This window comes from Oncorhynchus nerka, linkage group LG20 (assembly GCF_034236695.1).
Source record: "Oncorhynchus nerka isolate Pitt River linkage group LG20, Oner_Uvic_2.0, whole genome shotgun sequence".
Classification (NCBI taxonomy): domain Eukaryota; kingdom Metazoa; phylum Chordata; class Actinopteri; order Salmoniformes; family Salmonidae; genus Oncorhynchus; species Oncorhynchus nerka.
Window position 1 is genome coordinate 75,327,232 of NC_088415.1, and position 27,390 is coordinate 75,354,621.

General features: G+C 40.9%; 3 protein-coding genes across 5 annotated transcripts in view; 1 reads left to right on the plus strand and 2 right to left on the minus strand.

The window, feature by feature from the left end:
• The window catches only part of LOC115103136 (la-related protein 4B-like), a 37,964-nt gene extending 32,530 nt beyond the window's left edge, over positions 1-5,434 (minus strand). Inside the window, exons 1-2 of one of the 2 annotated variants that reach the window (XM_029623820.2) lie at positions 4,952-5,434; positions 599-732 (exon numbers count right to left, since the gene is read on the minus strand). In XM_029623820.2, the coding sequence (XP_029479680.1) occupies positions 599-679 (81 nt within the window). In that variant the 5' untranslated portion in view covers positions 680-732; positions 4,952-5,434. Of the gene's footprint in view, positions 1-598; positions 733-4,425; positions 4,678-4,951 lie in introns of those variants that run through there. The other variant, XM_029623821.2, reaches the window with a different exon arrangement.
• The window catches only part of LOC115103137 (GTP-binding protein 4-like), a 33,390-nt gene extending 6,074 nt beyond the window's left edge, over positions 1-27,316 (plus strand). Inside the window, exons 1-7 of one of the 2 annotated variants that reach the window (XM_065005774.1) lie at positions 5,452-7,059; positions 7,347-9,511; positions 24,624-24,727; positions 24,912-24,989; positions 25,338-25,517; positions 25,614-25,677; positions 26,597-27,316. In XM_065005774.1, coding sequence (XP_064861846.1) covers positions 24,656-24,727; positions 24,912-24,989; positions 25,338-25,517; positions 25,614-25,676 — 393 coding nt within the window. In that variant the 5' untranslated portion in view covers positions 5,452-7,059; positions 7,347-9,511; positions 24,624-24,655 and the 3' untranslated portion in view covers position 25,677; positions 26,597-27,316. Of the gene's footprint in view, positions 1-5,451; positions 7,060-7,346; positions 9,512-24,623; positions 24,728-24,911; positions 24,990-25,337; positions 25,518-25,613; positions 25,678-26,596 lie in introns of those variants that run through there. The other variant, XM_029623822.2, reaches the window with a different exon arrangement.
• On the minus strand, positions 7,343-9,604 carry LOC135563114 (probable RNA-directed DNA polymerase from transposon BS). Its single transcript, XM_065006084.1, has one exon. It carries the CDS (start codon positions 9,602-9,604, stop codon positions 7,343-7,345), a length of 2,262 nt encoding a protein of 753 aa, XP_064862156.1.
• Positions 27,317-27,390: the final 74 nt, after the last annotated feature.

Here is a 27,390-nt window from a genome sequence, read left to right on the forward strand (position 1 = left end):
TCAAAATGTCCTAGCCGAATTCCAGCCATAGAAATATGGTGGTAATTATTTTACAAAGACTTCCACGTGGCATTAACCAAAATTTCTCTTTTGTTCTATTGGTTTTCAGATCAAACATCTTTCTTTGTCCAGAAGCCAAAGGCACAATCCTAGTCATAATAAAAACCCATCTTAGTTATTGCTATTAGATTCCCCTCCTAAGTTTCTAACACATGGAACCGCTCACATTATGTGTGCTGTTTAGAAGTGTGTTTCCTGCGAACTGCATCTTGGCAAATGTTTGAAAATTATATGTCAACAAAAACTTGATTGTTGACACGCAAAACATTTTGGGACGATATCAACAATGGACTAATGAAACAAATACCAAAATATCGTTTTGGGTGGAGTTCTCCTTTAATGAAAAATGTCAGTTTCTTGTATGCTTGCATAGGATTTTCTGTTGGTTACATCATTTTACTGTTTGGAAAAAATGTAAATCGACCAAACGGTCATTAATGAGGGTTGGTTAGTCGGTAGCAAAATTTACGAAAATGTGCATTTCTAGTTCAGGTGATAGAGGTAATTTTTGTTACAGGCACAAGTATTGGGTACCTACCAGATGAGAGCTCTCTTTTGGTTCTTGTACTTGCTGCACCTGTGGTTCAGCTACAACTTTTGTATCCTGGTCAGAAGTCATGAGCCGTCTACTTCTTGGCTCCTCAGGGAGAAGTCTCTTTGTCACCAAGTAATCTGTGGATAGAGAAACAAATACGCTTACCAAGGTTCTATTCATTAGCACACACCATTGCAAAAACGAAACCAAGTGTTCATTGGACAAATTCAGGTAGCTGCCTCCCCGTTTCGTCCCATTTCATTTATTGTGAATTACGCACAGAAAATACCCTACAACAACCAATGCTGTAGCTCTCCATGGAGGTCCAAATAAATATTTCCTTAAGTTTAAAATGTATTAATTACTAACAGAGATCATCAACTAGATTCCACAAAGGGAGGCTTTTCTCTTGAGCGGATGGTCAGGGGACCGGAAATTACAAATGATGAATTAGTAGACTGCAAATTGACCATAAGAAGCCCAAACAGATCATATTTTTTAAAAGATAACATTTCAAACCTTGTTTACATTTGTATATGATCACATGCCTCTCTCAATGATGAGTGGGAATACATTACCAAAATTAAAATCCCTTGAAGCTGATTTCCTGGTGCGTTTTTAGTCTACTAGTCTACTTAGTCTATTCATGGGTTTTTCTTTATTTTTATTATTTTCTACATTGTAGAATAATAATGATTAAAAAAACTATGAAATAACACATGGAATCATGTTGTAACCAAAAAAAGTCACCAAAAAAATGTTTTACTTGCTTAACAAAGTAGCCACCCTTTAAATAGCTAAATAAAGGTTCAATTTAAAGCCTTGATGACAGCTTTGCACACTCCAACAATAAATTAAACAACTTATTGTACTCAGAAAACTTAGGGGGCCAAATAAAAGAAAGCCGCAATATAGAGGAACCATGCTGGACATCACGATGAGTGTCAACAAAACTTAAACAATCTATAAGATCTATAAGAGGGGCGGCAGGTTAGCCTAGTGGTTAGAGCGTTGGACTAGTAACCGAAAGGTTGCAAGTTCAAATCCCCGAGCTGACAAGGTACAAATCTGTCGTTCTGCCCCTGAACAGGCAGTTAACCCACTGTTCCTAGGCCGTCATTGAAAATAAGAATTTGTTCTTAACTGACTTGCCTAGTTAAATAAAAGGTCAAATACATTTAAATAAATAAATAAAAGAAAAATAGCATAAACACCATTGGGAATGTCTTTCTATCCAATAGATCCCATTTGTAAAGAAATGATAATTGCTCATGTCTAACATGAGCTCTCATTGTGTTTGCAAACAAGACAGAAAAATAATGGCATATCTGTAAAGCATACCACCTTTGATATACATGCTCAATCCCACAGACAGTGCGAACTCTGCTAAACAGGCCAGTGTAATTGACTACACAGATCAGTATTGCAAAATGTACATACTTTTTCCATACTAGAACATAAAGAAACACTTCTGTACTACAATTTGTTACTTTTGGTAATTCTGTCAAATGTGTCTCACGTTCTACTAATTTTTGGTTGATGACAGTATAATATGATTACACAAACCATATGTAATGACAAATGCACTCATAACTTGACAGCAATATATATTTATTATATATATTTAATATATTTAGACTTTTTGTCTGGGTTTGTTAGCAGTAGCCACTAGCCAGCCAGCCAGTCTAAAATAATTGCAGCAAGCACAAAATCAATTGTATTTCTAAGGTGTGTAGACAACTGCAACAAGCTTCAGAAATGAGCTTCAAAGTGTTGTCGTTTTGGAAGCAAAATATTTACTTAATACATTAAAATTATTTAGCTATAATGAGTAATGAATGTAATTTCACACAATATTATGGCCAAAGATCAGCAAATTAACCCTGATGTATCAAATTACATTTTAAAACAACTTAAATGTAATTGGAAAATGATCTACTCTGTCTCCGATATGGTTTTGCAAAGAAAATTGAAGGTATTCTGTAATTTAATATGGCATTTTATTTTGACAAGAAATTGAATAAAATATATTTCAGTTATCAACAATTTTCCTGATGCAAAACCATATCACTGTATATATACTTTTCTATTATTGACTGTACGTTTGTTTATTCCATGTGTAACTGTTGTTTGTGCCGCACTGCTTTGCTTTATCTTGGCCATGTCGCAGTTGTAAATGAGAACTTGTTCTCAACTGGCCGACCTGGTTAAATAAAGGTAAAATATATATTTTTAAATATTGTTCAACGTTTAAGACAAAGCCCAGTTGTTATTCTGTGACTAGCTAATACACTTTGTTTTTATTGCCATGGTATTGATTCACTATCAGACTATCGTTTTGGTATCAAGTATTATGATACTAAACCTGGTATCAGTGTCGATGTCCAAAATCTGGTATCGTGACAAAACAGATGCTTTTCCATCAAGCAAGCCACAACAAGGAAAACCACAGTTACGAGAGTAATTGAGAGATCCTTGCCAACGGTTGCAAGATTCCCACACTATTATTTAACAACTCTCATACTTAATACTGCGTCATCATGGACATATATGGGCCAAACTGGTTATCGTTTTAATGTTGACCATGTATATAACTGTCTTTTAGTCGATTCCTGCTCGTTCTGTGAAACAGAAGCTAGATGCTATCTGAAAGGTGGCCAAATTGCTAAAAGTGTTTATAGAAAGTGCCAACTTTGCTCTACCAACTCCCCTGTGGATTAGACAAGCCAACAGATTAAATTCATATAAACCTGTTGCTTTTCTGCTGACTAATGTGTATCTGTGTTTTAGGATTGTGCTGTTGTACAGTAGGCAAGCAAGCATAGTTCTGGTCTCCACAAAAATGGCCATTTTAGCACAAATATTTTCACTACATAATTGTGGTGGTGACTGCAATACATTAAGCTTAAGATCACTTTATTGGTCAATTGCACACAAGGTCAACCGAAATGTTACTTTGGCTTTTAACCCAACCACTCCGAAAGACACACTTGTGGAGGGGGAGGTTAAGTTCCTTAATCAAGAGCACAACAGGCAGTGGCATCTAGGATTTGATACCAGCAACCTTCTGGTTGCCAGCTCACTTCCCACCAGATTTTTCATAATGGGATGCAGTTTTCTAACTGGAAACTCTCCAGGTGCTGGCTCGCCTCTCTATGGGCTAGGATACCTGCCGCCCCCAAAGTGATAGATGGCATGATGTGTTTGGTAGAGCCTACCAGTGGTTGTCAACAGTTCACAAGTTCCTATTGAACATTCCCCATATCAGTGTAAACAGACAATTTGACAATTCCATCTTTGATTGGTACTACCAAACTTGTTTGCACTTAGTTTTGATATTCTCAGTAAATTTTCAAGAAAACTCCTAGGGAGACTACAGTCTAGCAAGGAGGATTTATATTGTGTGTGTGTGTACTGGACGATGGTTAACCTAGCTACCTGACTAGTTAGGGCAATGTTTAAAAACTTGCCAATTAGACAGTGGATCATGGGGCGCGTTCAAACGCAGCAACCAACGCTATGTAGAAGAAACATGCATCTGACATGTAGAATGAGGAAACAATTCAGCTCTTTTCGTGGCATTCATATCTGCAACGTCCGACTACTGAACATGGCCGTGGTAACTTGGGTGGCAGTCTGCTCTCTTGCCAACTCCCCATGGAATTGTGAAAAGAACAAACATATTTGTGAAAAGAACAGATCTGGGACCAGGTTAGAATCGTGGTGGCATGTGACTGCCACATAGCAAATAACAATAAAGCAAAGCAGAGTCAAGCCAGTTAATCTACAAAGTTGACAAATTGCTAGAAGAAACAGATGCCATCACCAACAATCAGTGAAAGATGGCGACCTCCGGCGTGATTCAGGTCCTCCAACCCCCTCGCATCGTTGATGGAGACTTGTCCAACGGCAAAACGGATAGTCTTCAACTCTTCATGTGCACAGCCATGCATGACACTTTTCTAAGCTCGCCAGTTTAGCAATAAATTATTTTAATTAGTAACAATCATTATAATAAATATTTGGCTAACTAAACCACTTCATATTAGTTTAGGTAGCAACAAGATACGACGTGGGAAGACGTAGCTTGCTACGTTGGCTAAGTTAGATAGTTACTGTTAGCTATGCAATGCTAAAAACAACGCACATCAAGCAACTCGTTACTGTAGATGGCTAGTACAGTAGCTAGCCAGACACCTCAGTTCACTGGAATTTGGCTAGTTAACGTTAGCTACGAGGCCATCGTCTTTGCCAAATATTATAGGTGTAGCTAGTTTACGTTACCAACATCGAGTCGGCGAGCGAGCTGGCTAGCAGAGATAGCAAACTCGTTAGTTAGCAATGGGCGATACTCACCTTTCAGCTCTCACTGCACGGCGATGCAAACTGGTGGTAAGCAAGGCCTTGAATTGGCTTCCAGGCTGAATACGCACAGTATTAAAGCGAGCTAGTTACGAGTTAGCTATGATTAACTAATTAGCCGGTGTCTTCGAATTAGCAACAACAAACTGTTAATGGCTAAAAATAATACCCGCCCTTTTAAATCTTAGAAAACTAAATATCGTAGCTAACCTTAGCTTTCCCAACTAGCAATGCAAGCTAGCAAATCAATAGAAATGTAACTATTAACTTTGCACTTCAATTTGTTTTGTTCAGTCGGACTAAAATAATATTATTCTTCGAAATGTATCGAACGGCGGTTCTTCGAGTGGGAAAGTGGATAAGGAACATCAACCCTGAACTCTTAAAATACTGGATTTAACTTGAAGCGTTCGCTTGCTAGCTGCATCAACGATATACCAGTGGGGAATGGAGAAAATGCAGTTTCCCTTCCCTTTGGGAGTAGTTCAGACACCACCGAACGCAAAGCCAAAGCTGTCACAAAAGCAAGGAACTCCCGCCTCCTACCACAATGAACATGCTCCTCGGTTGGTCGAAATTCAGTGGCTCACGGATCCACTCGTGATCAACGGTGTGGATCACAGGCCACATGGGCGTGGATTGGTTGAATTTAAAGGGTTGTACCATATTATAAAGAAATCAGAAGTGTTGTTTAAAAAATCTAGCCTAATTTATCACCGACAATTCCAACAATGCTAGGTATACATGAAACTAGGAGATCAACACCCCAAATCAAAGTTGAAAGACATTCAACTTTAGAAATATTAATCCAACTGATATACTGCCTCCTCAATTAAATAAATATCGACAAAGTAGCTGGCCTAGATAGAATGGAACCCACATTTATAAAGTGGTCTGCTAATGTTATAATGTATTCTCTAGCAGATCGATTCAACATGTCTTTAACGACTGGTGAAATACCTTTTGTTTGGAAATGTGCCTAACTGACTGAAATTCCTTAGATCGAAATAACTACAGACCAATAACAGCAATCTGTTCAAAAGTAAAACATATTTGAGAAATTAATACATTCCCAAATGTATCAACACCTAGATACATTTTGTTGAATTTCACCCTTTCAATCATGCTTTAGACCCAACCATTCTGCCACTCAAGCATTAGTGAAACGTACTGATGATAAACATTCTTAATTGGACCAAGGCGAACTACTTGTGTCATCTTGATTTCTACAATTGTAAAGTGACGTTGGATCCTTGAAATGCGCTAAGTCCCAATCTATTATTATTATTATTTATTAATCAAAAGCATTTGATTTAGTTGATGATTCTATCTTACTATGAAAACTTCAATGCTTTGGTTTCACGAACAGATCACTAAACTGGTTCCATTCATATCTTAGCAATAGAAAACAATGTGTTGGCATCCCGAGTGGCTCAGCGGTCTAACATGTTGACCACACTGCTCATTGCAAAATAAATGTACACATACATTCAATCATTGCAACCACACTGCTCGCACGGCCAACAAGCTTCTGCAAGGGTCTGAACTTTGTTCTATTTGTGAAGCTAGACGCGCTGCAAGTCCCACCTCTCCCATCTCCTTATTGGTTTTCAGGAGGTCCACAATCCAGTCCAATTGGTAGTGGTAATGCACCTTAAAATTGGTTGCCAACCAACATAAAAAGTCAAAATCAGAAGAAGAATCCTGAAGGAGAATAGATTACTAGAAACAAACTCAGTTTACCCTTTTATCTGTGGATTAATTATCGGAGTAGAGGACCTTGTTGCATTTTAGGTAAAATAACAACCCAATGTTTATATCCCAGGACAAATCAGCTAGCAACAGCAACAATTAATCCACAGACAAACGGCTAAACCGAGTTCGTTTCTAGTAATCTCTCCTCCTTCAGGCTTGAATTAATGACGTAATTTGCCGCTAGTAAACAATGGACCTGATCGGACAGCTCAGAGCCTCTGCTCTTTTCTGTCCATAAGCAACAATTGGATTAGTGGAAGAGGCAGGGCAGGCCAGGAACAAGGAAGAAGGGTGTGGTCAGCAGGGCATCCCCCGAGGCTGAATGCCCTAGGGTTTTTATCAGAACGGTCAGTTTCACCTTTTTGCTTTTCCCGACATGAGTTCGTGGTGTTTTGTTTATAAAAAATGTTTTAAAAAAGGAGGAATAAAAGAGGGATAAAATGACTTCATTAGAGTTGTAGCTTACAGCTGTGCATGGGGAGAGGGGTCGGGCTGCTAAGGAGTGCAATCACATATATCTACACATTTTCACAAATATCTACACATTTTCATACACACACATTTTTTTTGCAATTTATTTTTTTTGTGTTTTTTTTGTATTATTATTATTTTTTATTTTTTTCCGCTCTTCTAGGTCAGCTTTAGCATTATGGACATGGGTGTATCTGTGGTCCATTTGGCCTGTCCCACGGCTTCCTTCAATGATGGGTTGTGAGTGGCTCTGTTGATGAACTTCTGGCCAATGACTGACTGTCTGTTGTTGATTGATGTCAGTCCAGATATGCTGTTAACGTAGTGGTTGCTGATGTATCTTGGTAGTCTGTAAGCCATTTTTGCTGCCATGTTTTGGACTGTCTGTAGCCGATTCATCTGCTGCGGTGAAGCTGTTATCCAGGCTGGCAGGGCGTATTCAAAGAGGGGGCGGATGTAGCTGGTGTAGACTTTCAGCACTGTCTGAGGTGAGGCTCCATATTTTCTTCCGCACAGCGTTTTTAGGTGGTTTAGTCTTTTTCGTCCCTCTCTCTCTATGTTCGCTATATGGGTTGTCCAGCTCATGTTCTTCTGGAAGGTGACTCCAAGGAATTTTGCTTCTTTTCCTACTTTTATTGTTTCACCGTAGAGTTTGAGATCTATGGGTTTCCTGGTCTTTTTCCCTGTGCTTTTTGTGAAGAGGACACATTGGGTCTTTTGTGGGTTCAATTTTACTCGCCACATGTTGGACCACGACTCGATCATTTCAATAGACTTCTGTAGTTTTTTTGCAGCAAGTTGAGGACATTTGGAGCTGGACCAGTAGCAGAGGTCATCGGCAAACTGTGAGACTTGTTCTACGGTGGGTGGAGGGTAGTAGATATCTGATATGTAGAGTAGAAAAAGTAGCGGGCTTAGAACTGCCCCCTGTGGGACACCTGCCTCCGGGGTGAAGGGTGATGATATTGCTGTGGAGACCTTCACTTTAATTGTACGGTTGTGGAGAAAGCTGGTGATGATGTTTCTGATGGAGAGCGGTAGTTTGAGATTGGAATCTGCGAGCCGGTAACATAGTCCGTTGTGCCACATCTTGTCAAATGCTTTCTCTATGTCAAAGAAAACCGCCAGGGTAAGTGATTTTTTCTTGAAGTTCCGAAGGATGTCCTCTGACAGTCTTAGAATGTTATCGGTGGTTGATCTTGCTTTCCTGAAGCCAGCTTGGTGGATTCCAAGGAGGCCCATTTCCTCGGTGTGGCCGCTCAGTCTTTGGGTGAGTACTCGCTCAAACAGCTTCCCGACATGGCTGAGGAGGCTGATTGGTCTGTAACTTGTGACGTTGTATGGGTCTTTGCCAGGTTTGTGGATCATTGTGACAACTGCAGATTTCCAGGGTAGGGGAAAGTAGCCTTCCGTGAGACATGCTGTGAAGAGGTTGGAAAGAAGGTGCAGGTATTCGTCAGGTGCTTGTTTGATGAGTGTGCTGTCAATGTTGTCTTCCCCTGGTGCTTTGTTTTTTGTTTTTTTCAGGTGGGTCTTGATTTCTTCAATGCTCGCAGAGCGGGTGAGGGGATGGTCTACTGGTGTCGGATTTGAGGTGTACACTGTTTTCTGCATTTCTCTGTCGACAATGGTTTTCCAGTCTTTGTCAAAGAGAGGATCGTCGGGACAAGAATGAACATTTTGTAGGTGGTTTCTGAATAGTGTTGCTTTTGTTTTGTTGTCTTCGATGAGTTGGTTTTGGGACTTTAGCACAGGTATGATGTTATTGGATTTGTCTCCGTTGATTGTTTTGATTTTTTGCCAGAAGGTCTGGGGGTTGGTGTCTGTATCTAGCTGGTGATAGAAGGCAGTCCACTGTTTCTGTAGGTTGGGTGCTCTTGTTCTGATAAAGTCTCTCCGGATCTTTCTTTTCTGCTTGATGAGACTGAGGATGTGTGGTGGGAGTTGTTGTGGTGGTCTGGTGGTGGTAAGTGGGATGGTCTCTTCCCGGGCCTGGATGAGGATACTCCCTATTCTCTCCGCCAGCTGGTCCAGATCTTTGGGGTTCTGCGTTGGTACTGCAATATTTGTTATGTTGTCTGTAATGCAATTTCTGTATTTATCCCAGTCTGCTTTCTTGTAGTTGTATCTTTGCTTTTCAGGTGCTTGTTGGAGTTGGAGAGAGAAGGAGGCAAGGACAGGAAGGTGGTCACTTCCCACGTCGTGGCTGACCGAGAAGCTAAGAAGTTTAGCAGCCAAGTCCGGGGAGCAGAGGACAAGATCAAGGATGTCTGCCGTGGAGTTTGCAGAATGGATGTGTGTGGGCTCGTTGGTGTTGAGGATGGCCAGGTTTGTGCTGTCGAGGATATCCCTTAGTACTCTTCCCGATGTGTTTGTAGTATTACAGTTGAAGTCGATGTGTTTGGCATTAAAATCTCCCATTATGATGGTGTGGCAGTTGTTGTCTGCAAGGGTGGCGATCAATTTTTCAGAGGGTGTTGTTGCGGGTGGACAGTATATGGTGGCTACCAGAAGAGTTGTTTGTGCATTTAGGAGTATTTTCGCTGCAGTGTACTCGTTGTTGTTGAGTTCTTCTTTGGTGAGGTTGAAAACGGCTTCAGAGTACTCTATTCCTTCTTTTAAAAGCAGTGCCACACCCCCCCCCTCTGCATCCCTCTAGTCGCTCCTTCCTTAGAATGTTAAAGCCAGGAATACGGAGTCTTACATTAGTACTTAGGAAGGTTTCGTTGATAGAGGCAATGCTGGTTTGCTTTTCTAGAAGAAGTTGCTTCAGCTCCTGCTCGTTTTTCCTTAACCCTCTGATGTTGATATGTAGAACATTTATTGGAGTAGCCATTTGGTTTGGAGTGTATTTAACTTGGGATCGCCTTCTACAGCCTTAAGAGGGGGGGCCATCTCTGTGTTTCCTTATGCTGTCCATAACTCCTTTACCATTTCTTCATCTCCGCATATTCCTTTCTCTTCCTCTTCTTCAGACTTTGTATGGCAGTTGGCAACCAACTTCAAGGTGCATTATCAGTACCTACTGGAATGGAGTGTGGACCTCAGTTTATCTTTCAATCTATGCTCCTAAAAACCAATGAGGAGATGGGAGAGGCGGGCTTGCAGCGCATCCAGTGTCACAGATAGAAACAAGTTCTATTTTAGTGCCTGGCTACGCAGACGCTCGTTGACGAGCACGGGCAGTGTGGGTGCAATGAATGAATAACATGCATGTGTAAATTTATTTTGCAACGCAGAGTGGTCAACATGTAAGGCACTGCATCACAGTGCTTGAGGCATCACTACAGACCGGGTTCGATCCCAGGCTGTGTCACAACCGGCCGTGACCAGGAGTCCCATAGGCAGTGGTGGAAAAACTACCCAATTGTCATACTTGAGTAAAAGTAGATACCTTTATAGAAAATCACTCAGGTAAAAGTGAAAGTCACCCAGTAAAATACTACTTGGGTAAAAGTCTAGAAGTATTTGGTTTTAAATATACTTATGTATAAAAAGTAAATGTAAATGCTAAAATATACCTAAGTATCAAAAGTAAAAGTACAAGTAAAAATCATTTCACATTCCTTATATTAAGCAAACCAGATGGCATGATTTTCTTGTTTTTTAATTTATGAATAGCCAGGGCCACACTCCAACCCTCAGACATCATTTATAAACTAAGCATTTGTGTTAAGTCAGTCCGCCAGATCAGAGGCAGTAAGGATGACCAGGGATATTCTCTTGATAAATGTGTGAATTGGACCATTTTCCTGTCCTGCTAATAAGCATTCTAAATGTAACGAGTACTTTTGGGTTGTCAGCAAAAATGTATTGAGTAAAAGGTACATTGATTTCTTTAGTAATGTTGTGAAGTAAAAGTAAAAGTAGACAAAAATATGAATAGTGAAGTAAAGTACAGATACCCAAAAAAATGACTTACAGTGCCTTGCGAAAGTATTCGGCCCCCTTGAACTTTGCGACCTTTTGCCACATTTCAGGCTTCAAACATAAAGATATAAAACTGTATTTTTTTGTGAAGAATCAACAACAAGTGGGACACAATCATGAAGTGGAACGACATTTATTGGATATTTCAAACTTTTTTAACAAATCAAAAACTGAAAAATTGGGCGTGCAAAATTATTCAGCCCCTTTACTTTCAGTGCAGCAAACTCTCTCCAGAAGTTCAGTGAGGATCTCTGAATGATCCAATGTTGACCTAAATGACTAATGATGATAAATATAATCCACCTGTGTGTAATCAAGTCTCCGTATAAATGCACCTGCACTGTGAGAGTCTCAGAGGTCCGTTAAAAGCGCAGAGAGCATCATGAAGAACAAGGAACACACCAGGCAGGTCCGAGATACTGTTGTGAAGAAGTTTAAAGCCGGATTTGGATACAAAAAGATTTCCCAAGCTTTAAACATCCCAAGGAGCACTGTGCAAGCGATAATATTGAAATGGAAGGAGTATCAGACCACTGCAAATCTACCAAGACCTGGCCGTCCCTCTAAACTTTCAGCTCATACAAGGAGAAGACTGATCAGAGATGCAGCCAAGAGGCCCATGATCACTCTGGATGAACTGCAGAGATCTACAGCTGAGGTGGGAGACTCTGTCCATAGGACAACAATCAGTCGTATATTGCACAAATCTGGCCTTTATGGAAGAATGGCAAGAAGAAAGCCATTTCTTAAAGATATCCATAAAAAGTGTTGTTTAAAGTTTACCACAAGCCACCTGGGAGACACACCAAACATGTGGAAGAAGGTGCTCTGGTCAGATGAAACCAAAATTTAACTTTTTGGCAACAATGCAAAACGTTATGTTTGGCGTAAAAGCAACACAGCTCATCACCCTGAACACACCATCCCCACTGTCAAACATGGTGGTGGCAGCATCATGGTTTGGGCCTGCTTTTCTTCAGCAGGGACAGGGAAGATGGTTAAAATTGATGGGAAGATGGATGGAGCCAAATACAGGACCATTCTGGAAGAAAACCTGATGGAGTCTGCAAAAGACCTGAGACTGGGACGGAGATTTGTCTTCCAACAAGACAATGATCCAAAACATAAAGCAAAATCTACAATGGAATGGTTCAAAAATAAACATATCCAGGTGTTAGAATGGCCAAGTCAAAGTCCAGACCTGAATCCAATCGAGAATCTGTGGAAAGAACTGAAAACTGCTGTTCACAAATGCTCTCCATCCAACCTCACTGAGCTCGAGCTGTTTTGCAAGGAGGAATGGGAAAAAATTTCAGTCTCTCGATGTGCAAAACTGATAGAGACATACCCCAAGCGACTTACAGCTGTAATCGCAGCAAAAGGTGGCGCTACAAAGTATTAACTTAAGGGGGCTGAATAATTTTGCACGCCCAATATTTCAGTTTTTGATTTGTTAAAAAAGTTTGAAATATCCAATAAATGTCGTTCCACTTCATGATTGTGTCCCACTTGTTGTTGATTCTTCACAAAAAAATACAGTTTTATATCTTTATATTTGAAGCCTGAAATGTGGCAAAAGGTCGCAAAGTTCAAGGGGGCCGAATACTTTCGCAAGGCACTGTAAGTAGTACTTGAAAGTATTTTTACTTAAGTACTTCACAGCGCTGCCCATGGGACAGTGCACAATTTGCCCAGCATCGTCCGGGTGGCTTTACATGAGTCATCGCGCTCTAGCGACCCCTTTGTGGCGGGACAGGCGCCTGCAGGCTGACTTCGTCGTCAGTTGAACAGTGTTTTCTCCAGACACATTGTTGCAGCTGGCTTCTGGGTTAAGCAGGCGGGTGTTAAGAAGTGCGGTTTGGCGGGTCATGTTTCGGAGGTGTTATGACATTGGCCTCTTTGGGTAGAGCAATCCCCATCCCCCTCTCCCTGCCTCCCCCTTTACTCCTTCAACTAGGATGCTGTGGTCAGAGAGACATCGTCAATTCCTGAGGATCTCCTCATGGACACACAGTATAGAGAGAGTACATTTTCATAGAGGACAAAGGAAATCCTTCCACCTCACAGAACTTGAGGTACGAACAAATTTCATGTTCCGGAGAAAGTATAAAAGATCGGTGAAGATTCCAGCTACAAACTGGTCCATTTGTCACAAGTTGGGGAAGCTCATGGGAGACGGTGTGGCCACATTACCATAACGCTGTTTAAATAATAGCCTCAGATATTAGGTTTACATCTAATTGTTGTATAAGATGAATGAGTGAGTATGATATTGTTTGTATAATTGTGTAATATGATTTTGGACTGTTTAATGAAGGAAAATACAATTCCCTTTTGATTTGAACTAAATTAGAGGACCGCCCCTGAGCCCAGTTAGGGTCAGACATCCTGGGACAGCCCTTTTTGGCCCTTCCGAATAAAACCCCCACTTGGGTTTTCGATCAGCAGACCGAGCTTACCTCTATTACGAGATGGCTAAAGGTTGCAGACCATGTTTTTCTCCATTAGGAGGCCAAAGGTTGTAGACCATTGCTGAATCTTTTAACCATACCACATGGTTAAACTCTTAGACTATCGATACCGACAGAATAAGATCAAGTCTTTGATATGAATTACTAGTCTGCAGCTAGGAATTCGGTATCATTGAACGCGAAGAACGACAACGGCCGAAACGTCCATTCTATAACGAAACAAATGAATGTCACTCTGAACTATCCACTATAACCACGACAGAGAGAGAGAGGGAGAAAGACGAACAATTCTACAAAAGAAATGAACTTTTCACCAGTGATCAAGACGACACACTGAGTGTAAATATATTGATTGATTGCAAGTGTTCCCGAATGAGTGAGCATTCATGTGCAAAGGATTAGCATTTCAATTGTTATAATTATCACTCTGTAGTGACTTCTTAGTCGACCCCCACTTCCCCTTTTGTTTAACAAGCCGCCATGCCGGTTTAGCCCACTAGGACACATTCTCCTATCATTTCATGTAACCACATTTACCTTGTTTATTTGTTTGTTTATGCATTTCTGTGAATTACTTAGTTGGTAATAAATAAATGATTTAAGACAATTGATGTATGGATGACTCATAGTGGAGACTGGGTTCGTGCAGATAACCAACAATTTACGACGTTTGGAATGAGACTAACGTGAGGTAAAGTAAATAATTCATTAACTCGAAGACTAATTGATCAGATAAAATATCTGAAAAGTTATTTTAGGAAATGATAACTTTGTAATATGAATATATTTCCTTGGTGCCCCGACTTCCTAGTAATTACGGTTACATGATTAATCAGTCTAATCGCGTAATAACTAATTACAGAGAATCTTTGATAAAAAACTATCAGTCTTCAGTTAATGATAGTAAAGACACGACAGAGGACACATGACTCAACCTTCACCTCGTAATTGGATATGACGAAAAAGGGGGTAAAATACAAAAAAAAGATAGCAATGTGTTTTCATGGGACACAAATCCAAACTTACTGCTCTCAGTAGAGGTGTACCTCAAAGCTCAGTATTGGCCCCTCGTCTTTTCTATATATTAATTTATCTAATTTGTCAGAACATGATCATTTATACGCTGATGATACAGTGCTCTATACATCAGGTTCAAATATTTTGCAAATACAGTACAAGCAACTCTCAAGATGATTTAAACATGTTACAAAAATGGTTTCTAGCAAATAATTTGGAAAGCATTTTGACAACTGGCAAGTGTCTTCACTGACACTTTCAATCTCTCCCTGTCTGAGTCGATAATACCAACATGTTTCAAGCAGACCACCATGGTCCTTGTGCCCAAGAACACTAAGGTAACCTGCCAAAATGACTACCAACCCATAGCACTCATGTCTGTAGCCATGAAATGCTTTGAAAGGCTGGTTATGGCTCAACACCATTATCACAGAAACCCTAGACCCACTCCAATTTGCATACCGCACCAAACAGATCCACAGATGATGCAATCTCTATTGCACTCCATACTGCCCTTTCACACCTGGACAAAAGGAACACCTATGTGAAAATGATATTCATTGACTACAGCTCAGCGTTCAACACCAGAGTGCCTTCAAAGCTCATCACTAAGCTAAGGACCCTGGGACTGAACACCTCCCTCTGCAACTGCATCCTGGAATTCCTGACGGGCAGCCCCCAGTTGGTAAGGGTAGATAACAACACATCTACCACGTTGATCCTCAACACGGGGGCCCCTCAGGGGTGTGTGCTCAGTGCCCTCCTGTACTCCCTGTTCAGTCATGACTGCACGGCCAGGCACGAATCCAACACCATCATTGAGTTTGCTGATGACACAACAGTGGTAGGCCTGATCACCGACAACGATGAGACAGAGACCTGACCGTGTGGTGCAAGGATCACAACCTCTCCCTCAACGTGATCAAGACAAATGAGATGATTGTGGACTACAGGAAAAGGAGGACAAGGCATGCCCCCATTCTCATCGACGGGGCTGTAGTGGATCAGATTGAGAGCTTCAAGTTCCTTGGCGTCCACATCACCAACAAACTAACATGGTCCAAGCACACCAAGAGAGTCGTGAAGAGGGCACGACAAAACCTATTCCCCCTTAGGAGGCAAAAAATATTTGGCATGGGTCCTCAGATCCTCAAAAGGTTTTACAGCTGCACCGTCAAGAGCATGCTGACAGGTTTCATCACTGCCTGGTATGGCAACTGCTTGGCCTCCGACTGCAAGGCACTACAGAGGGTGGTGCGAACAGCCTAGTATATCACCAGGGCCAAGCTTCCTGCCATCCAGGACCTCTATACCAGGCGGTATCAGAGGAAGGCCTTAAAAATTGTCAAAGACACCAGGCACCCTAGTCATAGACTGTTCTCTCTGCTACCTCATGGCAAGCGGTACGGGAGTGCCAAGTACGGGAACGCCAGGTCTAGGTCCAAAAGGCTTCTAAACAGCTTCTACCCGCAAGCCATAAGACTCCTGAACAGCTAATCAAGTGGCTCCCCAGACTATTTCAATTGCCCTCTCCCCCTTCTACGCTGCTGCTACTCTGTTATTATCTATGCATAGTCACTCTAATAACTCTACCTACATGTACATATTACCTCAATTACCTCGACACCGGTGACCCTGCACATGGACTCTGTACCGGTACCCCCTGTATGTATCCCCGCTGTTGTTATTTACTACTGCTCTTTCATTATTTTTTACTATTATTTCTTACTTTAAAAGTTGTATTCGGCGCATGTGACAAATACAGTTTATTATACTAGAAAAAACAATTACCAATAAGCTTGGGTTACTATACTATAGGATGGGGAGGGTTAGGGTGGGCAACTTGCGTCGGTGGCGGCCATGAAGCCGGGCTGAACGTCATGCCTGGACATCGGCGCAGTGGAAGGCTCCGGGCCGTGGCAACGGCGCAGAGGAAGGCTCCGGCCATGGAGCGGGACTGGACACCGTGCCTGGACATCGGCGCAGTGGAAGGCTCCGGGCCGTGGACCGTCGCTGGAGGCTCCGGGCTATTCACCCACACTGGTGGACAAGTGCGGGGAGCCGCCACAGGTTGCACCGGACTGTTGACACGCTCTTCAGGGTGAGTGCGGGGAGCCGGCACAGGACGTACCGGGCTGGGGAGGCGCACTGGAGGCCTGGTGCGTGGAGCCGGCACAGGTTTCACCGGGCTCAGCCGACACCTCAGCTCAGCAGACAGCCCCTTGTGCCCCCCCAAAAACACTTGGGGTTGCCCTTGGGCTGTTTGTGGTCACGGACCCCGGTGTTGTCTCTGTCCTCCCTTACTCCTCGGGCAACTCCCACCAAGGAAGGGTCTCCCATCCACCTAGTATCTCTTCCCATGTCCAACTCTCCTTCACCTCCTGGGCACGGTGCTTGGTCCTGCTTTGGTGGGATATTCTGTCACGACCGTCGTATGAATAATTGGACCATGTCGCAGCGTGAGTAGAGTTTCACATTTTAATGATAGTGAGACTTCCAAAACAACAACGATGACATAACGATCATGCACTACATAGGCACTCACACAAAACAATATCCCACATCGCAGGTGGGAAAAAGGACACATTAAGTATGATCCCCAATTAGAGGTAACGATTATCAGCTGCCTCCAATTGGGAACCATACATACACACCAACATAGAAATATAATACCTAGAAACCCCCCTAGTCACGCCCTGACCTAAAACACCATAGAGAACCCAGAGGGCTCCTATGGTCAGGGCGTGATATGGAGTAAGATCTTTCAGATACAAAGACCCAACTGACTGGAATAATTTACCTATTGAAATCAGGGTATTAAAATCACATTCAATTTAAGAAAGCCATTTTTCAAATGTTAAGAACAAACTGTGTTTTCAACTAATAGAAACATAACCATGTGAAGATATTTGCAAATATGTATGTATGCATACTGTATATTATAGGTACTTTATTTGTTGTATTTGTAGTTGTAGCAGTAGTTTTTAGTAGTTGTATTAGTAGTTTTTATTAGTTGTATTAGTAGTTGTGTCACACCCTGACCTTAGAGAGCCTTTTTATTTCTCTATTTGGTTAGGTCGGGGTGTGATTTGGGTGGGCATTCTAGTTTTCCTATTTCTTTGTTTGGCCTGGTATGGTTCCCAATCAGAGGCAGCTGTCTATCGTTGTCTGTGATTGGGGATCATACTTAGGCAGCCTTTTTCCCCCCTTTAGGATGTGGGATCTTGATTTTGTATAGGTGCTGTGTAGCCTGCAGAACTTTACGTTCGTTTTGTATTTTGTTGTTTTTCGGTGTTCATTTTAAATCAAGGAAGATGTCCGCCTACCACGCTGCACCTTGGTCTAATTCATCTAACGACGGATGTAACAAGTTGGGGCAGTAGTTTTTATTAGTTGTATTAGTAGTTGTTAATGTAATTTTTTTTGTATTTGGACACTTGCAAAAAAGACGGTGCATCTCAAGAGACTTATTCTAGCAAAATTTCTGATAAATAAATAATGAATAAATAAATAGGTAATTAATTAATAGCATAATTAATACCAGGACCAATTGAATGAGGTTGTTGTTGTTGTTACTGATGTAATTGTTTTTGTATAGGTTTGGGTGGTTGAATTGAAGTGTCTTCAATAACAGAGTCTTTCAATAAATCACATTAAACTGGACCAGCCAATGTTTTGTGTAATATGTTTTTACACATTCCCAACCTCGTAACAATACATGTGCTCATGCACAATATAGCACAATATAGGCCGATTCTTAGGCAACAGGCTTCATGAACATTTCTGAATAGGAATTAGATAACGACGAAGGAGGCAATAGGTCTATAGGCATGCATTATTTAGCACGAAGATAGAGTAGGACATGCAGCACACATAAACAACAGAGGTTCCATCTTGACTCAACCCCCTGAAGTTGTGGGTGGATGACATAAAGTCAATAAGACACTGCAGTATTCTCAAATGGGGAGCCAGAGGGAATGACAGTCAGTCTTTCTTTGTTGTCTGCAATGAATAATTAAGCTATAATGTCTACATGCAAACAAATAATAATTTGTTCTTTAACTGACTTGCCTAGTTAAATAAATGTTTTTTTAAAAATTAAAAAACTGCCAGTGCTTTATTCAATACTTTTTTAATTTTTTTTATCCTTTATTTCAAATCAAATCAAATCAAATGTTATTGGTCACATACACATGGTAAGCAGGTGTTAATGCGAGTGTAGCGACATGCTTGTGGTTCCAGTTCCTACAGTGCAGTAATACCTTACAAGTAATCTAACAATTCCCCAACAATTTCCTAATACAAACAAATCTAACAAGTAATCTAACAATTCCCCAACAACTACCTAATACACACAAATCTAAAGGGGTGAATGAGAATATGTACATATAAGTATATGGATGAGCGATGGCCGAGCAGCATAGGCAAGGTGCAGTAGATGGTATAAAATACAGTATATACATATGAGATGAGTAATGTAGGATATGTAAACATTATTAAAGTGGCATTGTTTAAAGTGATCCATTTATTAAAGTGTCCAGTGATTTCACTGGATGCATAAATATGAAGCGTTTCCAAGCCCACTGGCGGGCAGTGGGAGAAGTTTTAAAAATCAAATCAAATCAAATGTATTTATATAGCCCTTCGTACATCAGCTGATATCTCAAAGTGCTGTACAGAAACCCAGCCTAAAACCCCAAACAGCAAACAATGCAGGTGTAAAAGCACGGTGGCTAGGAAAAACTCCCTAGAAAGGCCAAAACCTAGGAAGAAACCTAGAGAGGAACCAGGCTATGTGGGGTGGCCAGTCCTCTTCTGGCTGTGCCGGGTAGAGATTATAACAGAACATGACCAAGATGTTCAAATGTTCATAAATGACCAGCATGGTTGAATAATAATAAGGCAGAACAGTTGAAACTGGAGCAGCAGCACAGTCAGGTGGACTGGGGACAGCAAGGAGTCATCATGTCAGGTAGTCCTGGGGCACGGTCCTAGGGCTCAGGTCCTCCGAGAGAGAGAAAGAAAGAGAGAATTAGAGAGAGCATATGTGGGGTGGCCAGTCCTCTTCTGGCTGTGCCGGGTGGAGATAATAACAGAACGTGGCCAAGATGTTCAAATGTTCATAAATGACCAGCATGGTTGAATTTGATTTGATTTGATTTGATTTTAAAAATTGCGTTGTTCAAATGGAGCGCAAAGTAGAATTGAGTTACTGCACACGCGCATTTCACAGAGTAGGCGTTCCCTAACAGAAATATGCAGATATTTGCTGGAATGGGCCAATAGGATCTCGCTAGCTCGTGCTTGGCTCTGCATGCCTACTTGCTTGTTCTGCCCACTATGACTTATCTGTTCTATGCTGATTTGATGAATGTCTTGTATGACAAAAACCATTACAAGCTGGTTTTGGGACAGATCAACATCGCAAAGAATTTGATTGACAAGTAAGAAGCTGACTTCTTCCACTATTTATTTGCTTCCACTGATAATGTACACTGTTCAACTTGGTGTTCTCACTCGTGTCTTGTTTACATCTAATGGTTGTTTTACTAGTGCACCAGCATCTTTCCTGTTTACAAACGATTGATCCCAATACTCGGACTCTACTGCTTTGTGGATATCCCAATGTGGGCAAGTCTAGTTTAATCAACAAGGTACACATCCCTATTGCTGTTATTCTTTGTCATTTCAATGGTTGATACAACCTTGCTGTGTAATTTGTGATTATAATACAGTGTTCAATGGTTTCATGGCACAATTTGGGCAACCATTGTTAGAGGCATTGCGATAAGTTCTTGTCTGCTTTGCTGCACGATGGATCACACTTATCTTGGTCAGATCGTAATTATAAAATGTGTTGTCAATGGCTTACCTTGTTAAATGGAAATAGGTTTAGGTTTATTTGAACATTTTGTTACATTTGCAGAACATGGGTAAAAATGTGTCATACAATTAGGGTTGCACATTTTGGGGAATATTCAGAGATGGAAACTTTCGGTGGGAATATATGGGAATGAATGGAAATATATGCAAATTAATATTAATACCATTTAATTGTAGATGGTATTGTAACATATCATACGGAGACAGAAACATAAACCTTTTACCTTATCATAAGTAGACATAATTGCAAATGATTAAATCCTTCCAATAGAAAAAGTAGTTACGAATTTAACTTTAATTAAATGAGGTGACTCTTCACATGGGATGATTTCACTGAACAACAAAAGGGAATATTGAATGATCCCCAATGATCCATCGCATCTCCCAAAAACGTTTTCAACATACATCTACCGTGTTGTGGCAATATGGCAGTCGTGCCAATATATCTAGTCTAGAAACTAAAGCTTTAGTTGTCTTCCTCTCAGGTTTCCATGTCTTCTCCCTGGACCTCCTCAATGTCCACCTTTTGAACATCAGACTCTGAGGCCTCATCTTCACTGTCACTTTCCAACCTTGTTGAGGATAGCTCGTTGTCAGGCTCAAAAAGCCTCAAATTTGCCCAGTTGGCCACCAATTTTGCAACCCTTGTATTGGTAAGCCTGTTGCGTGCTTTGGTGGGTGTGTGTTCCCAAACAAGGACCAGTTGCGCTCCGAGGCGGCTGATGTTGGTGGGATTTGGAGGATGGAGTCAACAAGGGAAATTGCCTCAGATCCACAGTCCCTTCCACCAGGTGGCTGATGAGATATATTGGCACGACTGCCATATTGCCACGACTGCCATATCGCCTCTCCATACCAAAGCTCTTGCTTGGAAGTGTACTTCGCCAGACTGGCAAGAACCTTGCCCTCATCCAGGACAAGGTGGCGAGGCACGGTAGTGATGACACCATAGGCCTTGTTGATGACACCATAGGCCTCTGCACCAGCATGCTCTTGCCAGCATACTTGGGGTCCAACATGTACGCTGCGGCATATATGGGCATCAGGCAGAAGTCTTCACGTTTTTTGATGTATTTCAGAACTGCAGTTTCCTCTGCTTGGAGCAACAGTGAAGTTGGCAGGGCACTACTGATTTCTTCTCTTACATCTGCAAGCAGAGTCTGAACATCATACAGGATGGCATTGTCTCCCTCAATAGCGTACAATGGCTACTGCTTTAGGTTTCAGGCTGCTTTACCACTCTCCCAAAATACATCATCCAGAAGGATCCTCTTGATGGGGCTGTCCATATTAGCAGACTGTGATATGGCCATTTCTTGGAGAGACTCCTTCTCTCCCAGGAGACTGTCAAACATGATGACAACACCACCCCAACGTGTGTTGCTGGACAGCTTCAATGTGGTGTTCTTATTCTTCTCACTTTGCTTGGTGAGGTAGATTGCTGCTATAACTTGATGACCATTCACTTACCTAACCATTTCCTTGGCTCTCTTGTAGAGTATATCCATTGTTTTCAGTGCCATGATGTCCTTGAGGAGCAGATTCGATGCACGAGCAGCACAGCCAATGGGTGTGATGTGAGGGTAGGACTCCTCCACTTTAGACCAAGCAGCCTTCATGTTCGCAGCATTGCCTGTCACCAGTGGACATACCTTCTGTGGTCTAAGGTCATTGATGACTGCCTTCAGCTCATCTGCAATGTAGAGATCAGTGTGCCTGTTGTCCCTTGTCTGTGTTCTTGTAGAATACTGGTGGAGATGATGTAGTTAATTATTCCTTGCCCACGAACATTCGACCACCCATCAGAGATGATTGCAACACAGTCTGCTTTCTCTATGATTTGCTTAACCTTCACGTGAACTCTGTTGGTTTGGTTGGGGGGTGTATGCTGGGGTGTATGCTGGGCGAAGAACATTCAGAAATCTCTTCCAATGCACATTACCTGTGAGCATCAGAGGTGAACCAGTTGCATACACATTGCATACACAGCCCGAGTAAGACATTATTCTGCATTTCTCTGACTACATTCCTGCTTCCAGGAGGACCAAGAGCTGTTGCTATCGATAAGGTGTCTGATTAATAATTTTCACCCTGAATAAAAGTAGAGGGACTTTTGTCAGAGGTTGCTTGTTGTGAGCACTGAGGGAACTTTATGCACTTGGCCAGATGATTCTGTATCTTTGTTGCATTCTTGACATATGATTTGGTACAGTACTTGCAAATGTACACCACTTTGAAATGTCTCCACACATCAGATAGTGCCCGTGGCATTTTCCTGTAAAGATTAGAAATAAATTAGTTTAAAAAATAAACTAATACAATTCCATGTACAGATAAATAGTTTAGTTAGATTAAACAACTCCTTTGTAAGATAAATGTTTTACAATGAAACATGTATTGAAACAGGTGAATTATCACTCTTCAGTTAGCAGGCTCAAGCAAGCTAAAACACACATGGTAGAAAAAACAAACTAGCAGAAATTGATAACAAGTTAGAAATAATTTAAACACACTGCTGTAGACTACTATTTACGAGTAAAGAAAAAATCATGATTGTCATATTCACCCCACCGAGTCTTGTAATCAAAACTTACCAGAAAGCATGTAGTCCTTGGCTCAGACAGTGTAGTAGTGTGGGCTCAATAGCATCTCATTAGTGTGCAAGATCTTGAATCGGCTGTACATGCGATAGAAGAGTTCACTGCACATGTGATGGTAGAATGCGCTGTGCATTGAGGGTTGCAATTCCATTGAATTGGGGATAGTTTAACCAAAATATGCCTCAAGACCTAGAATTGCCTTGTGTATCCCACAATTTTATTTTCACTGTTATAAACTAACTTTTTGATGAATTTTAAGCCTGTGAATTCTGGGAATTTTGCTTAACTTCCCATGGAACATTTCTGGAAAGTTTCTGACCCTTTGCAACCCTACATATACAATACATTGTAGTAGTGCAAGAAAAGATGTTGACAGAGCTGAACTGTCTTTCCAAGGTCACCAGAGCTGATGTTGAAGTCCAGCCCTATGCCTTCACCACTAAGTCCTTGTTCGTCGGCCACATGGATTACAAATACCTTTGTTGGCAGGTAACATGATGCACTTACACGATCCTCACGCCAGCTATATCTGGCTGGAATACTTTGGAAAGAGGTGTGTGTACATGCATATATGCATGCATACAGTACCAGTCAAAAGTTTGGACTCCTACTCATTCAAGGGTTTTTCTTTATTTTTACTGTTTTCTACATTGTAGAATAATAGTGAAGACATCAAAACAATGAAATAACACATATGGAAACATCTAGTAACCAAAGAAGTTTTAAACCAAAATATATTTGATTTTCTTCAAAGTAGCCACCCTTTGCCTTGATGACAGCTTTGCACACTTTTGGCATTCTTTCAACCAGCTTCACCTGGAATTCTTTTTCAACTATATGCTGAGCACTTACAGCTGTAATCGCAGCAAAAGGTGGCGCTACAAAGTATTAACTTAAGGGGGCTGAATAATTTTGCACACCCAATTTTTCAGTTTTTGATTTGTTAAAAAAGTTTGAAATATCCAATAAATGTCGTTCCACTTCATGATTGTGTCCCACTTGTTGTTGATTCTTCACAAAAAAATACAGTTTTATATCTTTATGTTTGAAGCCTGAAATGTGGCAAAAGGTCGCAAAGTTCAAGGGGGCCGAATACTTTCGCAAGGCACTGTATGAATAATACATTTTTAAAAAGTCCATCAGCTTATTTATCTCATCACTACAGAACAAATCACTACAGAGATCACGAGACAATCAAAAGTACCACAAATCACCCATTCATTTGTTCATATACACGATAACCACTTCATCAAGGAGCTCTGTGACTGCATTGATTGCAATGCACTGGTGTAGCAATCAATAAAACCGTATGCGTTAATCCTCTGGGCTGTGCCACCTCAGCCGTTCTGTTGTTCATCAATACGTCCACTCCTATTTAGAGTTTATCTTGTGATCTCGACAAAACAACTTTTGTGTAGTAATCATGAAATCAATAAGTTTTCGTCTCGACATAACGAGGGAATATATTTTTTTCTCATTCATATGTCCTTTCTGGACTTTGTTTTTAATAATTCGTACTAATATTTTCTTGAATTTCAGGCAAACTTCTGGCCGATCGTGTCCATGGCAAAATGAAGGGCAAGAAGGTGCATGATGTTCTCAACAGATTGCATTTAGCAGTACCTGCTAAGAGGGATGAAAAGGTAGGCAAAATACTATACTTTCTGTAGAGGTGCATGTCTTTCCACACCAAAGTTAAACATGTATGCATGATTTTACTAATGTTGTACTATATATTTTTTTTATGGTATATAAATTTGAATGTGAACAGGGGAAATTGGGCATGTCCTTTTAAGTATGCTCATTAGACTGTTTTCTCAACACTAGGTGAGACCACCATTCATTCCAGAGGGAACTAGGATTGGCAGGAAAACAGTGGAGGTGGATGCACCCAAACGCAAAACAGTATGTCCATATATTATTAACACTTATAGAAGGATTATGTTGGAAAAGCCTTGGATGTAATCCGCTCACTCAAGTGGGTTATGTTGTAATAAATGTTCATTGTCAAGATCTAGCTATCATAATAAGGTATTATTTAATTAATTGCCAATTTTCCATCATTGATTCCTTGAGAGGGAAATGGAGATGATTATATCCTGGACCTACAGAGTATGTATTTGGACATTGACATTCATCATTGTCTGATGAATAAAGAGGAGAAATATGATGTGATTCCCGAAAAATGGGAGGGTCACAACTTTTCAGATTATTGCCACCTCCCTGAACATCTCTCTCATGCCCATACTGGAGGATCTGGAGAAGGAGGAGGAGCTGAAGGAGAAGGCAGGGGAGTACAAGACTGGTGAGGATGAGGAGATGCAGGAGATCCGCCAGCTGGCCAAACAGATCAGAGAGAAGAGGAAGCTAAAGATTGTGTGCTCCAAAGATAAGGATGTGCATTGCCCCAGACTACCCAGAACTGTCAAGAAGGTGATGTGGATTGAGATCTTGTTTATATGAATATAACTTTTACAGTTAATCTTGTTTTATAGCCTGTCTTTAAAAAAAAGTATTATACCTTTACAGATTGAAAGAAACTCTGGAGAAAGAAATGGGAGACCTTGGTCTGGACATGACTGGCAAAGATGATGTAAGTTTGTTTTAATTTTTCCCTGTGTATGTAAAAGACAATATATTTTCACATGCTACAGCTGTTATGCTGTAGTGCAGGGGTCTAAATAAGTGCCCGAATAGAGCGGAATAATGAAAAAAGCATTGGAACTGGCTTCGAGGTCCGGATTTTAGTTTGAGGGCTGTAGTGTATTCACACATTTCTGCTCATGCCCATTCAGAGCCACTATGCGGTGAATGCCCGTAGATCCCGGAGTGTTGGTGTTGCCAAGAAAGGCAAGCGTGAGGCATCCATAGCTCCCACCTCTCGAACCCGCAGCCAGATTGTTAGAGTGGGGGACGACAGGCAATCTGGTGTTCGTGATCCTAAGTTTTGTGATGGCTATTTAGAGAGTTTATCCGGTTTATGTATTATGATGCATTTACCTGACACTTCAACATTATATGGCAGCAATGTTTGCTCCCCATCACGATTACATGGGGAATGTACAAAAACATACGATAAAACTGAATGTCTAGAATGAGCATTATAATGCATTTACGTCACACTACAACATTATATGGCAGCCATATTAGCTCCCCATTAAAATTACATGGGGGAATATTTAAATAATGCTATGTAACTGAATGTATAGAATTAGAACAATATTCTAAAAGTTGGCATAACTCAAAATGTGCAGCTCTGGGCTACTTCATCTTTTCCTGTCATCAGGTGAATTGGCTTGTGTTAAAAATATGCACAATGCATATTGGGAAAGTGTTAGTCCCCTGGCTTAAAGAAACTTAGTCTTAGGAGATGTTATGATTGTGTGTGTCTGAAGTGGCACCCTATTATGGGCCCAGGTCAAAAGTACTACTCTATATAGGGATATGAGTGACATTTGGGACACAACCTGTGTTTTACTAAGGGTTTACTGAAAGTATTTTTTCCTGTATAGATAGCAAAGAAGGCCAAGAAGTTGATGAAGAGCCAACAGAAGGACATGAACTGCCAGGGGAAGAAGGGAGAGGCAGACAGACATGTATTTGACCTCAAGCCAAAACCTATTTTTCTCTGGCAAGAGAATGTCCGGAACAAACGATCACAGATAAAGGCATTGATCGATGAGGTTGATGCAGTTTTCAGTGTAATCCAGCTTCTGTCAGAATTGTATACTTTTCACTGGAGTAAATCTGAAAATAAATGTTTGCCTTTTTCTGAATTTTCTTTCATCATATTGAGGTAATGAGTGACACAAGTGACATTCCTGGTTTTGGAAAGCTGCATAGTGGAGCACAAACCAAATTCACCACAAGGTATCAGCCAGCAATTTTAGTGGTAGTTTGACTTCTGTGTTACTTACATGAACACCCACTGTCAAAGCTTCCAATTGCTGTGGCTACCAATTGTGATAAATAATCTCAAAGCGCATTCAAGTGAAGTGTACTTGAATTGTAAACTGTAAATGGAACGTATTGCCTTAACTCCTAGAATGTATCAATTGTATTGCTTTGGTGTAGCTAGAAACAAAGAAGATGAAGCTGCACACACCGTAACAGTTAAGTCCTCTCAACAAATGTGAGTTTCTTCTACTGTGTACACTGCAGTGGGGGAAGTGAGTACATGTATAAACCAAAATGTGTCTCACTGGTGCTTTATTAAAAATAAATGTGAATAATTTACTATCTTATGCTGTCTGTTAATTCCAGTGTGATGAAAAAATAGATATATCTACAATTTTAGGAAAATCAT